Source organism: Theropithecus gelada, chromosome 18 (assembly GCF_003255815.1).
Source record: "Theropithecus gelada isolate Dixy chromosome 18, Tgel_1.0, whole genome shotgun sequence".
Taxonomy (NCBI): Eukaryota; Metazoa; Chordata; class Mammalia; order Primates; family Cercopithecidae; genus Theropithecus; species Theropithecus gelada.
The window spans coordinates 26,915,760-26,930,677 of NC_037686.1; the positions used below are offsets into that span (position 1 = coordinate 26,915,760).

Sequence of the window (14,918 nt, forward strand, 5' to 3'; positions counted from 1 at the left end):
ACCACTAGACTTTCTGTGACCCTGGATCAGCTCAAAGTAGTCAGCAGAGAAAACCAAAGCTGAGAAACAAAGGCAAAGCTGGGACAGAGCTGCAGAGCCCAACTTGGGAGGGAAAGGAGGAAAACAAAAGAAGGGAAGAAAGTGGCCCGTTAGGAGACCATGGTTCATGGAGTTACGGGAAACGTGGGCAAAAGCTGGGGGAGGGAGCGTCTGAACGCTAAAAATACTACAGAAGGGTGGTGTTGCTTAATACGAAAAGTACTTCAGACTAGTGTATAAAAATAAACTGGCCATGTTAAAGACGCAGAGAAGAAACTAACCTGAGGCCTTTCTGGTGTCTGGCTCCCAATCCCAGCAGTGAATAAACGATCAGTAATCATGGAGAATTATCAAGAGCTGTGGTCTGAGAGTCAGCTGTGAAGCAGCAGAGAATAGGATCAAAACAAAACCATTATAATGGGACTTAACATGGCAGTACGCTGCTGCAGAATAGAGTTTGCTTTCTTGTCCTTTCTTCTGTATTCTAGAATTGTTGGATTTGTTATTCAAAAGAGTGAATTAGTTGTCATCTGTTTTGTCTGGTAAATGCATATCTATTTGACTTTTTATTATTAAGCATTTATATGGCAGTTAGCTAGAATTTCCTTGTCCCAATTCTAAAGGCCAAGGCTGTTGGGGCCACCCTAATCTGCTAGCTCTGGTACGCTGAGTGGCAGTACCGGCTACCAACATGTGACTCAGGAGTTAGGGAAGGGAAGTTAACAGAGGCCTAGGCAGACCCATTTAGGCTGGCCCCAAACCTCCAAAAATAACCAGAACAAGTTGTACAGCTATAAATAAACATGAACAACGACGTTCAAGTTCCAGCCTAGAAACTTCTTCTTGACCACTTATTTCATTTTAGGGAATAATTTAATATCTCTATTGTCTAAACATGTCCTTGTGTCTTACCCTGAGAATCTTTTAGTCCTCTGATTTAGGTAGCAAGCTTACGTCCAGCCCCATGAAGAGCTTTGCATAGTCTAGGATGAATAGATGGAGACAGAGTCCCACATCAGGGAATGAAGTCATTTTTAACTATTTATTTCAGAGTGGAATTGGATAATTAAAATGCTTTTTTTTTTCATATTTAGAGCTAAGATCAAGAGTTATGGGTTAGTAGCCCTCCTGGCATCGACTAGCTGATATTCTTAGACTTAATTCTGTAAAAATAAGGCATGAATGTGGTGTGCATTCATATTGTATGTGCATGTGTGGGTAACACAAAAGAGACTAAATTAAAACCAAATGTCCTTAAGCATTACTTCACTAGAGGGCTCACTCTCCATACAGAAAGTGATCTTGGGTTCTATTCTGAAGAAGAATAAAAAGAGCCCTCAGATTGGGAAAACTTTGTATCCCCTCAAAAGATGTTTGCCATTTTTAAAAATACAGAACATTTAAAGGGCCAACCCATTTCAGTAAACCCTAGGAAAAAGAGAGATGACCTATGACCACAACTGCCATAAAAAAATTGCGTATGAAAATACCTTGATCATATATTGCTTCCAACCTCCAAAATGTTTCCAAGATTTTCTTTAGGTATTACTAAAGAAGACATGAAAGTGACTTGGAGAACTAAGGAGAAGTAAAGGTGCCAATAAACTACAGCTCACACACGAATCCCACTTGTAATTCTCTTTCAAGATTCACTCTAAAATGTCATCTGTGGTTTATTCTCAGGGTTACGGAGGATGCAGATCCCTATGTGCGGCCTGAGGATGAAAACTACGAAAATGACTCTGTCCGGCAGCTGGAGAATGAGCTCAAGATGGAGGAATACCTGAAACAGAAGCTGCAGGATGAAGCCTATCAGGTACCGGGATCCAGGCCCACCCACCCCACCTCTTCTGCCTCAACCCCTTGGTAGCTGGGTCTTTGACATGACTTGCAGAATCAGGGCCTTCTCCTTCCTTCCACCCTCCCTTTCCAAAATATGCTGATTTTACTCCTTAATCCATGTCTTCTAGACAGTACAAATATTAAATGCTGCTTTTTTTTTTTTTTGAGACAGAGTTTCTCTCTGTCACCCAGGCTGGAGTGCAGTGGTGTGATCTTGGCTCACTGCAACCTCTGCCTCCCTGGTTTAAGCAATTCTCCTGCCTCAGCCTCCCCAGTTGCTGGGACTACAGGTGCACATCACTACGCCCAGCTAATTTCTGTATTTTTAGTAGAGACGAGGTTTCACCATATTGGCCAGGCTGGTCTCGAACTCCTGACCTCGTGATCCGCCCACCTCAGCCTCCCAAAGTGCTGGGATTACAAGTGTGAGCCACTGCACCCACTTCTTATAACTGTCACTCACCATGTATTCTTTTAAATTCCGCCATAGAAAGTGATAAGTGGCCTTCTTATATTGGAAAATAACATGGTAACTAACAGTCCAAACTCTTTCAGGCCCATTAAGAAAGATGCTTTTTCTCATAATTATTTTTAAATGGATGCAAAGAGCAGGGCACAAGAAAATTGAATAATCATAAACCCATCACCTCCCTTGAATTATTTGCCCTCAGCCTTCCTCATTGCCCACCTCATGCCAAGTGTAAGTAGGAGAATGGCAAACCTCATGGAGAAATGTTGGGGGAACTGCAGGCCTGTGTTCAGCAAGGTGTGGACGGACAGATTTTCAGATGTACTGGAGTATGTTAGCCACCTGAAAATTCACTGAACATGACATATACAATTGGGAATAAATGGAACCAGCGACTCATCCTAAAGGCCACGCATTTCCCCGTGGAGATCGTTCTATTGCCTTGTTTGTCTTCCTCATGTGTTCCTTTTCCCTTTAATTCACAGGCGTTTGCTTGGGGTTCTGGTATTTCAGGGATGTTTGCCTGGTTGAGACCAGCTTTTTCCTGGGCCTCATTGGTTATTTTATCCTGTCAGACTTTCTGTCGAATGGCCAGACAAGTTTTCTGCACATTCTTTTGCTTTTTGTTTCTTCGTTTTGTTTTGTTTTGTTTTTGTTTTGTTTTTTCTTTTTGAGACAGGGTCTCATTCTGTTGCCCAGGCTGGAGTGCAGTTGCACGATCATAGCTTACTGCAGCCTCGAACTCCTGAGCACAAGCGGTCCTCCCACCTCAGCCTCCTGTAGCTGGGACTACAGGTGCACACCACCACACCTGGCTAATGTTTTTATTTGTTGTGGAGACAGGGTCCACCATATTGTTCAAGCTGGTATTGAACTTCTGGTCTCAAGCAATCCTCCCACCCCGGCCTCCCAAAGTGTTGGGATTACACGCATAAGCCACCATATCCAGCCTTTCTGCATATTATTAGGGCAGCAGTGCCCTCTCTTACTTTGTTATTGAAAAAAAAAAAGAGAGAGAAGCAGAAAGAATAAATTATCTCCTATTTCTCATGTGTCTATAGATAAAGCCTTGAAATATTTTTCCAAGAAGATTGTAGCAGGAGAGAAACGGAAGCCCACCAATTCCATCCCAGCAATATAAAAACAAAGTTTTGCCTCTTTGGAATGTTCCATTTGCCTTTTCAGTTTAACAACCACATTTCAGAAGCAACTAAAATGTTGGTCTAGCCATACCAAAGAAAGAGGGGAAAAGAAAAACAGAAGTGACTATGTATGTAGAGCCAGGCTCCCACGCTTCAGAAACAAAGTTGTCTGATTGCAAACCCGTGGAGAGTACAGTTTTCCTTGCACCTTCTGTGGCTCCTCCACAGAAGGAAACCAGCCTGCAATGAAACTGCCAGGGCATCTCTGGGAACTCTGAGGGATGGCATTCCTACACATAACTCATTAGGCTCTGCTGTGTAGAAAGAAAGAAAGAAAAATGTGACTAAATAACCAGTGTTCTGGTTCATGCTATCAGAAGCGTCTATTAGGCCTCCCTCTTTGAGCTCACGTCACTTTCTGTATTTCAGTGGCAGCAGTAACTGAAATTCTAGGGTTTTTTTTTTCTTTAAGGGAGGCAGGCTTACACTATTCCATATAAAATATTAGATTTTTATTCACTTGAATGAATTAAAAATGTAACCTTCTGTGTGTAAAATGAAGGGAATTTCTACTAATGACTTAAGATTCAACTGGAGGTTTTACCATCGCTCGTAAATATTAAGCTCCCTCTCCCTCTCCTTTCTTTTCCATGCCTCATGACTTCTAAGAAAAGGACAGGGAAGAGGCTGGGAGAATGTAACAGGCCTGTGTATCTCCACTGAAAACATATGCCCTGGAGGATGTCAAAGTGGTTTTCCTTGAATGCTCTGTGAGCATATGGTTGTTGGATGGATTGGAATGCTACTCTCATTCAATAGACTCTCTCTCTTTGTGTCTTTGTGCATGGCTTCCTGCCAAATAATTCACCAGCTTGACTGCATCACAGACTTGACGTGTCACCTTTCTCGTTTGTGTCCTTTGTCACCCACAGGTCAGCTTGCAAGGTTGAATGCAATATCCTTTTATCACACTCCTCTCAAGTAAGTACCGTCTTATTTAGGAGGAAATATGGCCACTGTACACTCAATTCTGATAACTTGTAATGTAAATTCACAATCACTTCTCTTAGTCATTTCTTTCTATGTGATAAAATATCCTCCTTCCCTGCTGATATCAAAGAATCATCTCAGTCTATGGAGTGTTTCATTATAAACTAGTGGAGATTTGCCAGACATCCTTGGGAGTTGACTTCTTACTCTATTAGCTAGGAAAATTGGCACAAAACTTCTAAACCTAGAGATGTTCCAGTAATCCTCTGTGGCTATGAAACTTACCAATAAGTTTGTCACATCACCAATCCATGACAATATCAGAGTTTGTAGCCACTCTAGCACTTGAAAAGGAAAAGTCAGTACCTCTAGAGATGGGCCAGCTTACTAGTCATACTATACCTAGGGCTCAAGAGATCAAATGTGTGTGTCTCAATGAGTGAAAGAAGAACCATGCATTATTAAAAAGAACAAAACAGCCCAAACAGAGGAAAAGTTCTGCAGCCGTATGTTTTTGGAATACCTGATTCAAATCCATTGTGGAATTCAGCAGTATATAAATTAATTTAAAATATGATTTTCACGGCATGTGAAACCACTCCAAAGCCCTACCTAAATATGTGGAGAATCCTCAGTAATTTTTTAATGCAGAGAGATTAGCACTGGACTGGCAGAATCACTTGACTGTAGTGGTCTGAACCTTAGGCGCCAGACTCTAATAGACCCATTTGAAATATGGATTTCACCAAATCCTAGCAGCAAAACTTTGGGCAAATTATTAAACCTGTATTAGCCTCAGTTTCCTCTATACAACATATTGCATAATAGCCTCACAGAAGAGGCTGGTATTATGTATCACCACAGAAGAGGCCCATATTAAAAACCACATCCTACTCACTGGGATATAGTTTTTAAAGAGCTTGGCATAGTGCAAGGCACATTATCATTTATTATGAACATTCACATGTATGCCTGCCCCTATGTTCAGTGCTTTATAGCACTTCAACACCTGGCAGCTGCCATAGTGTTTACCTAAGTGTACGGGAAACACTGAGACCCAGAACTGGCTTTCTCTCTCTTCTACTTTTATAAACAAGGCTAGGACGCAGCTACATGTGATGACTTGGCACACTGTGGGCCACACTGTTCCATAAGTCTAGATTTTTTTCTCTGGCTCCAGTTAATAGCCAATTAGATACTCCCATGATAGTTCAAAGCAAATATACCTCTCAAAGGATTCTGACTGCACTGGCCCAAACATTTGAGCTTTCCCAACCATGGAATCCCATAAGTCTATGGTGCAGTGGACAGTAATGCTATCAATGCTGGTTGCTATTAATAATTTGAAAAAGGAACAAATATCTGTTAAATGACATACTAATTAAGAAAGAATATATGCTAGTGCAAATGCTACTGACATCCTGTCTCAGTCCTCAGGTTAAAATTAAGCAAGTGAAAATCACGGAGTAATTGCTATGATCATATTATATACTTTATGAGCGGTGAGGAAGGAGCTCGTTGACCACTCTCTATTCTGCCTCTCTTGGATTTGAGAGTGCCACGCCACATGCTCTCTTGACTAGAACGAAAAAATTCCCAGGAGCTGTTTCTGAAAATATTCACTCCAGTTATAACAACTTAGTCCCAAGGGGCAGGCCTTTTCCTTTAATAGCATTTTCTTTCTCTTAGCTTCAGCAATTTGATCATTGTTGTTCTGCACATTATTTAAACATCAGTAGCTAGTTCTTAGAAAAATATTTTTGAAAGTCTAATAAAATGTGCTTGCCTTAAACTCAGATAGAAAGTAGCATTTGGTACCTAAAAGCCAAAAATGTCAGTATGCTAGAAGTTCCTAGGCCATTTTTTAAATCTTCTGTTGCAAATTTAGCAGTGAAAAATTAGACAGTTGTAGTCTTTGCCATTTACTGCATCCTGTAGTCCACCTAGCTGGAATTCCACAGAACTCTGACGAAGAACCAGCCTGTCATTCAATCAGCCACACAGGCAAATTCATTTAAAACCTGATAGAATGTTATAAAAACTAGTGGCTTTTCATTTTTGCAGCTGGCTCTATCCTATTGTACTCTTTCTTAATGTAACCAAGAAGTACAGGTACATTTTAGACTTGTTTATTTTATTAAAATATTTCTGTTTAGACTTCCTGACTATACTGCAAGACCAGAAATTATCCCAAAGTATATGTGTCTCTTATCCAAGGGTCTGAAGCCAGTTCATCAGCTTGACATTAGCCATCCGCAAAGGCAGAGGGAGCCTTGCATGGGGAAGGGGCAGAAGGTGGATGCCAGAGACATAGAAGATGCAACATCTGCTCAAAAAGAGCTTTAGACCTATTTGAAAATAAGCACGCACTTATCAACATACAATACTAAAAAGAGTGAATAGTGTAAAACCTGGCTTATTGGTTTTCAACTAGCCAGTTCTGAAGAAACAGGATACATAATGGCACTCAGCTTAGCGTCCTCCAAGACTCAATTTTGGCCCACTTAGGTATTGAATTTGTCCCTGTTACATCCTCTGGCCACATGGTACACCACTCTCCTTGGCCACTCACATCCTAATGGAAAATAGAGGATTGGACCATCCACAGTAGATTTTTTAAAAACCAACGTGGCATCCTAATGATGGGTCACTGGTTTTATCTCTTTGTCCAAAGGACAGCACAAATATTTCTGTTTGTGTTGCTTTTCCCCTCCAGACGCCTCCGGTACCCACTAAGAAAGAGATCCACATAGAGGACTTCCTGTCCTCTCTTCCAGAAGATGCAATAGCACACAGTGTCCTAGGACATTAATTCCTGATTGTCATAGGAAAGGAGTGTGTGTGTGCATGTGTGTGTGTGTGTGTGTGCACGCATGTGTGCTTTCTTCTGTATTGGGGAAAGGGGGGGATCCTAAGCTTCATAACCCTAATTTAGAAACAGTTTGCATCTTTAAAAAAAATTACACATTCCTTATTCCCAGGCAAGCTATAGTCAGACAGATGATGAAAGTAACATGAAAACTGGTGATGATGGAGAGCCCTGTGGCCACACAGAGGAGGAAGACAGCAGCCTGGCAGCAGCCTCACCGAAGAGAGGAGCCACCACACCCAGCAGCTCCCGACAAACCCCCCACCCCTAAAGATGTGTTCTGATGACTATAGTGCAGCTAACTTTTTGTTCTAAGATTTTTAGTGCATAGGTGTGTGTTTCAAGAAGGAAAAAAAAGACTTTTGTTCAAAGTTAACTTATCAGCTACATCCTCTGTAACATGGTTCATCTCTGGTTAAAAAGCAAACACACACAGGCTGAAAACCCATGCTGCTGTTATACACAATGGCAGTATTAACAAGCATTTTAAACCTTTGCACATGATATTGAACCTGTTCAGTTTACAATGACAATATTAATACTGTTTATAGCTAGACGTTTGATTTCTGAATTGTTTGGATTTTAGCAAAACAGTTTATTATACACTGTACATTTTTTTTCACAGCAATTGGAAAAAAACAACCACTTGCAATCATTCACTAACCCTGAAGAATTTGGTTCCTGAGTGTACAAACTCAGAGCCTGGAAGCCAAGAAGGGTCCTTGGCCTGCACGGTCTGTAGTTGACTCCAAGTCTCTGTGAGCAGTGACTTGAACCAAACACACCAGGAATAATCTATTCTTTGGGGCCTCTTTCCAACTTGGGGTTGTTTTCTTTCAAGATACTCTAACAAATCAGCCATAGAATTTAGTGTAAATATTTTTTTCCAAATAGATACCATATTCAAAAAAAGGCAACATTCAAATTATATAGAATCTAGTTTTTAAAAATCAGCACAGATCTTCTTAAAAACTGTGAACTATGTTTTGAAATACTCGTTACTAAAGCTGTTTATAAACCACAGGTGCCATAAGATCCCCCAAACGGACTAAAGTTATCTCTGCTCTTCCATGGTCTTGTTCCTCTCGTTTTGGCTTTAGGAAGCATGTCTTTAACAGCACTGCTCGTTCACAAGTTCCCCTATCAAGTTGTTTGGAGGCCTTCAGCTTTAAATGTACAGGCTTAAAGTGCGCTTGCAAACGTTCGCTCTCCTTTTCTTTCTGAATGTTGATTGCCTTAGCTGGCCACCTGGTGTTCTGCATGTAGCCTTCTGTGGTCATGTGAAAGGAGACAGGCTCTTCTAAGTTGAGTTGGGATTTTGCACTCAGTGAAAAGCTGAAGTGCAACAGAACTATCAAAGACAAGAGGATAAAAGACTGGGATAGTCTTTTCTAAGGACCCTCTTTAGAGGGCCCTAAAGACCTCCTTTGGGAATTCTGGGGAAAATGAAAAAGTAATCTTCTAATTGCTTCAAGATTTGATTTTTTTAAAAAAGCCTGCGACATATTCCACACATTAGGCTTGAATTAGCAGTTTCTCTGGAATTCCTGTCTCTCCTTTAAAAGAAAGGAGAGAACATTTTAGAATAATTCTCAAAGTGTGTCCCCCGGACCAGCAGCATCTGCAACACTTAGGAAGGTCTCCGAAATACTAATTCTAAAGTCCACCTCAGGCCTACTGAATCAGAAGCTCTGGGGGTGGGTCCAGAAATCTGTTTTAATCAACCCTCTAGGTGATTCTGATGCTCGCTAAAGGTTGAGAACTACTGCTTTAGAATGAAGTTCGTATAATAAAGTCTCTGAAAAGGCCTTATTCAGAATAAGCAGGAAAGGTTCTGTGATTCACTTTTGCTTCTGGGACTGGCAAAAGCCTTCTCCAAACCCACATAAAAAGTTCGTAGTTGGTGGATGCCCAGCCGAGTCCTGACACCTTCGTGCCCCCTCTGCAGAGGGCGGCTGTACGATGTTCACATGTCTGCGTTTGGTCAGACATCATCTCCTTGGCTGCCCTTTGAAACCAAATCACTTGCCTTGGGGATAAAGCACTCGATTGGCATTAGTGAGAGGCCCATCCTGTCCCTTGACGTACTTAATCATACATCTCTCCAGAGAACCCGCCTGAAAAATGTCCTTGAGCACAGGCTGACACCAAAGTGGCACAACTGCACAGTTCTCAGATTTCTTTGCACAGATTGATTTTTATTGCGGGTTTTGTTGGGGTGTCTTAATGTTCATCTCTTTTCCACTGCCCATCCTCTGTGAACCCATACCTCTCTAGATGGAGCAGGTGGCCACTGGTGCCTCATACTCAGTACTGAAAACCACTACATCCCAGCTACCTATAATGCTGTCAGCTCGAAATCATAGCCAGGTAGTTCTTGAACTCAGAACTTAAATCCTGCGCGTGGCACTCCACCACTGACTGGACCGAGCTGGCATATGTTGTTTCTTTGTGTTTCTACATCAAAATGTTCGTCTAAGATTTGAACTGTTCTGCTGATAACCTTCCCCGTTGTCATAGCTATTTCATTGCCAACCAACTCCATCACATGGTTGTTGATACCATCATATAAAGCCATTGCAAGGACTCTGGAAACTGCCGCCAATGACCAATTTCTGACTAACCAGCCACCTTTTCTTTCTCTTAGCTCCACGTCAGCACTGAGACCAGACTCAAGCACCCCTGTCCTGTAACCGAGACAAAATGGCGTGTGTTATTTTGGGGTTTTGTGGTTTTTGGTGGGTTTCTTTCCTTGGCTCTCCAGATTTACTTTTGGGGCCTGTTCTAAGTGCAAACCCAGCAGGTTTCACTTGTCGTGTCCATTAGATACAACTACATCTTGTGGGGGTTGTTTCTTTCTTGTTCCACAATGAATTGCACATCCATCTCCATCAGAGCTGGTAGCCTATTAATAAGCACTGGTCTAACACAGCCAACCCTCCCCCACAGCGCCATGTTAATGGAGGAGGGGAGGAAGGTGAAATCTACTGCATGGGATTCAGGAAACAGTTGTGGTTGGTCAGGACGGAAGTCGGGGTAAGTTTGGTTGGTCAGAGGGAGTTGTGCTGGAGATTGTGAAAAATGGATTCTCGAATGATCTACTATAAGGCAGGGAAGGTTCATTTGTAAGTAGTAATGTGAACTGAATTGCATTAAGAGTGTGTGGCCTTTGTTGTGATATACTATGTATTTTCTTATATGCATGAGCCAAACTGTTGCATCATAATTTAGCACTGATGTCTGCTTTTATTTTGATCATCTTTGTCCACCCTTATTAGTTCTTGGCTGTTAACTATAGATAGATCTTGTAAATCCAGCAACCTTTGGTTGCTGCATTCACCTTGGTTCGATTCCACACCAGGAGCCACAAGTGAGAACTCCACTGTCCTTAGAAGAAAGGGCATTTTTACTTTTGAACCAAAAAGAGAAAAAAAAAATCAGAAGTGTTACATCTTGAGGCGAATTAACTGTAAGACATTTTTAATTATGACTACTGCAATTTGACACCATTTGAAATAATTCAGAGACACTAAAGATTTCACAATATTCATTGGTATTGTAAAAAAAAAAAACTACTATTGTATGGATTTTTGTATTGCTGTTAAGTATTGTTTTGTGTGTATGTGTGTGTGTGTTGGAACCTCCTGGGGACATGTTATATTTTGAAGTGATTAAACTATTTAATTGTGTGTCTATATTTTGGAGTGGAATTATTTCTTCATTAAAAAATGTTTTTAAAAACACTATATCTTGGGTGTTTTATTCCTTTGTTTCAATGAATCTTTCCTAAAGCAACCTGGAGTCAGTCTGTTGAAAGAAGGAAGGCAGGTAAGTACTTGCAGTTTAAAGCAGGACCCATTGATGGAATATTGAGCCACTGAGGCAAAATAGCTCACCTTCTCTTGCCTTGGGGGACACATGGTTTGTAACCATTCTACTGTTTTATTAGCATCTGCGAGTATCTGATAGAAATACTATTCTGCTGTTTATGGAAATCCTTATTATAATTGATATGGAAGTGAGTTTGAAATTCTAACAGCTAACATATTTCATGTTTGTATCACACACTGTTCTTAACACTTTATGTGACTTCACTCAATTCTTTGAATCCTCTGCATCTAGCCATGTATTCTGCAAATATTAAGTGCTCAATGGTTTTTTTTGTTGAATTACTGAATAAATGAATTTGTGGTGTTTGGTTTGTTTTTTTTCTAAAGCTAGTAATAAAGGAGGATCAGCAGGCCTAGGAGATCAATGTGGTGACAGCAACAGCAATCAAATTAAGAGATCCAAGGAGAGTGTCAAGAGTCCACATGTTAAGTGTTCTTATCTCAGAAACAAACCACAAAGGGACACAAAGAAACTTTTGGAGGTGATGGCTATGTCTATTACCTTGATTGTGGTGATGGTTTCCCAGGTATATGTATGTCCAGACTCATCCAATTTTATATATTAAATAGGTACAGATTATTGTATATCAATTATACCTCAATAAAACTTTAAAACAAACACATACAGACATAAATCTTGCATGCACAGATGGAAGAAATAGAGTCCCCAGTGATAATCACTCCTTCCATTCACATCTCTCCCTCAGAACCTCTGTGAGTCCCATGCAATGGAAGGTTGGGTGTTTCACTTGCTCAAAGATCTGTTTTCTTTACAGGACCTGTGAGTCTGGCTCTACACTTCAAGAATAGCATTTTTGGGAAATCTGACTCTGTGGTGCTGAAAGTCTGTGCTCACAGGGTTGGATTGATTTGAAGTCCATGGAAACAGCTGTCAACACTCTAGAGGCACTAGAAAGAGAAATTAAGAAGTTCTCCATCCTTTGGGAGGCCGAGACAGGTGGATCACAAGGTCAGGAGATCGAGACCATCCTGGCTAACACGGTGAAACCCCATCTCTACTAAAAAATACAAAAAACTAGCCGGGCGAAGTGGCGGGCACCTGTAGTCCCAGCTACTCGGGAGGCTGAGGCAGGAGAATGGTGTAAACCTGGGAGGCGGAGCTTGTAGTGAGCTGAGATCCAGCCACTGCACTCCAGCCTGGGCAACAGAGCGAGACTCCATCTCAAAAAAAAAAAAAAAAAAAAAAGTTCTCCATCAATTACAAAGGCAAATACTGACCTGAGATAATCACAAGAGGGAACTCACACAGTCCACTCACTTCCCTTTGAAGGTGAGAGCCAAGGGCATGTCCAGCAGCTCCTGTCCACACCCCTTTGGGCTGTATTTCAATGACTCACCACTTCATCTCTTAGGCGCCACATTTAGCTCTACCCTACCTCAGCATTTCCCAAATTTATTGAATTATGAAAGCCTCCTGAGAAGTTGATTAATTCTGATTTGGCAGATATAGAGTAGGGTCAGGTAATCTGGACAGTATTTTTAATAAGCGCTTCAGGTGATACGGTCTGACCAGTTTTAACAAATGTTATTTCTTTGCTGCTCAAAATACAGTCCAGTGACCAACAGAACTAGCATCACCTGGACTTTGAGGATTCCTGTATATAGAACATAAAGATACCCTTCCCAGATGTTGCCATCATCTAATCATGTGGTTGATCTTTCCGGTGACCAGTCCCCATTCTGAAGCTATCTAGGAGCCTACAAAGATTCACCTCATTAGCATAAAAGATATACTCTTGTCACTCAGGTAATTCCAAGGGCTTTTGAAGCTCTGTGCCAGGAGCCAGCTACAAAGACCAGAGAGACCACATACATTCTCCATTATATTACACAATAATACTTGCTTTTATATTTGCCCATGTAGTTACCTTTACTGTAGATCTTTATTTCTTCATACAGCTGCAAGTTACCATTTAGTGTCCTTTCATTTCAACTTGAGGATAGCTTGTAGCATTTCTTTCAGGGCAGGTCTACTTTCAGTGAACTCCCCCGGCTTTTGTTTGTTTGGGAATATCTTAATTTCTCCCTCACTTTTGAAGGACAATTTTGCCAGATATAGAATTCTTGGTTGATAGACTTTTTCTTTCAGCAATTTAAATATGTCCACTGTTTTCTGGCTTCCATAGTTCCTGATAAATAGCCAACTGTTCATCTCACTAACATTCCCTTGTACATGATAGTTGCTACTTTCTTGTTGCTTTCAAGATTGTCTGTCTTTGACATTCAACAGTTTGATTACAATGTGTCTTGATGTGGACCTCACTGAATTTATTCTACCTAGAGTTCATTGTGCCTGTTGAATGTATAGAAATAAATTTCACAGATAATTTTTCAGGGAGATTGGTTAGGACATCACCGCAATAATCCAAACAAAAAGAAATAATGATAGTTTAGACTAAGGGTAGAGTAAAAATGGTTATATTCTAAATATGTTTTGAGGGTCAAACCAACAGATTTTGTGGGTAGATTGGATGTCTGTGAGAGAAAGAGAAGAAATAAGGATGATAAAGTAGTTTGAGAGCCCAAATAACTGGGAGAATTAAGTTAAACTACTAAGGCCAAGAACACTGGAAAGAACAGAATTTGGGTGGGTATAATTTCAGGAGCTAATTTCTGGACATAATACCTTCGAGATGCCTATTAAACATTCAAGTGAAAAGAGGGAGAAGTACTGGAAATACAGGCTTGAAATTCAGGAGGAAAGTCTGAACTGGTGCTACAAATCTTGACATCATCACTACGGAGATAATAAAAGAGACTGAAATGGAATGGTCAGAAATGTAGGAATAAAATCAGGAGCTGTGGTGGTGATCAACTGTGTTGATGCAGCGGATAAGTCAAGTAAGATAAGAACAGGGAATTAACCTGTCACATGAGTATTGACTTGAATTGATTTAATCATGTTCAAAGAATCTGTTTGCTATTTTAAAGCTTGAAGAACTCCTATGTTCTTAATGAAATCTTCAGGAACACTGAGTGAAAAGTCATGTTTGCTTTTCCTCTAAAAGCCTCAAGGGAGTTGAGTACTATAATAAATCCACAGAGTTGATTCTGATTTCCATCTCCACACACCCTCGCAAGCCTGCTCCTTTTCCTAGTTTCCATTTGGTGAGATCAATCCACAAAGACAGTGTTGACAATCTACATATTGTTGATAGGCTTCTAACAACCAAGTTGATATAGAAAATATTTCCCTATTGACTCTCTAAATAGCTTTTTAGTGAAAAGGATATATGTAATCATTATTTTTGGAAGAGGAGCCTTTCTTTTATGACTTCTGCAATTTCATCTGCCTCCATTATTTTCAGAGGAAGAAAGGCTAAGTTATAAAACCCTCCCCTCCTCTTTAATGTGTAAAAATAAACTTTAAAAAATGACTCTGCCACTTTATGGCAATATGTGTTTGTTTAATCTTACCTATTGGTTACTTTCAGAGATAAATTAAGTGAAAAGGTACATACAAAGCACCTAGCAAGGTTCCACAACATGATGGAAGATCAACAACTTCATTTCCTTTCCCTTTTTCCCTTCTGAAGCTTGTGACCCTTATTTATAAAATGAAGGTGATAGTTTTTTGTTTTCAGAAAATTCACACAAAAGTAAATTACCTCAAAGATAAATATGAAAAAATATATTCAGCCTATTTAGGAATAAAA

The 14,918-nt window shown here is 40.4% G+C and overlaps 1 protein-coding gene across 8 annotated transcripts in view; it reads left to right on the plus strand.

Annotated features, from left to right (window-relative positions):
- DTNA (dystrobrevin alpha) overlaps nucleotides 1–11,545 on the plus strand; it is a 392,643-nt gene extending 381,098 nt beyond the window's left edge. For 7 of the 8 annotated variants that reach the window (XM_025365041.1, XM_025365040.1, XM_025365042.1 and 4 more), the window contains 3 exons: nucleotides 1,723–1,855; nucleotides 4,425–4,473; nucleotides 7,464–11,545. In XM_025365041.1, the coding sequence (XP_025220826.1) occupies nucleotides 1,723–1,855; nucleotides 4,425–4,442 (151 nt within the window). In that variant the 3' untranslated portion in view covers nucleotides 4,443–4,473; nucleotides 7,464–11,545. The remainder of the gene's footprint in view (nucleotides 1–1,722; nucleotides 1,856–4,424; nucleotides 4,474–7,463) is intronic. The other variant, XM_025365039.1, reaches the window with a different exon arrangement.
- Nucleotides 11,546–14,918: the final 3,373 nt, after the last annotated feature.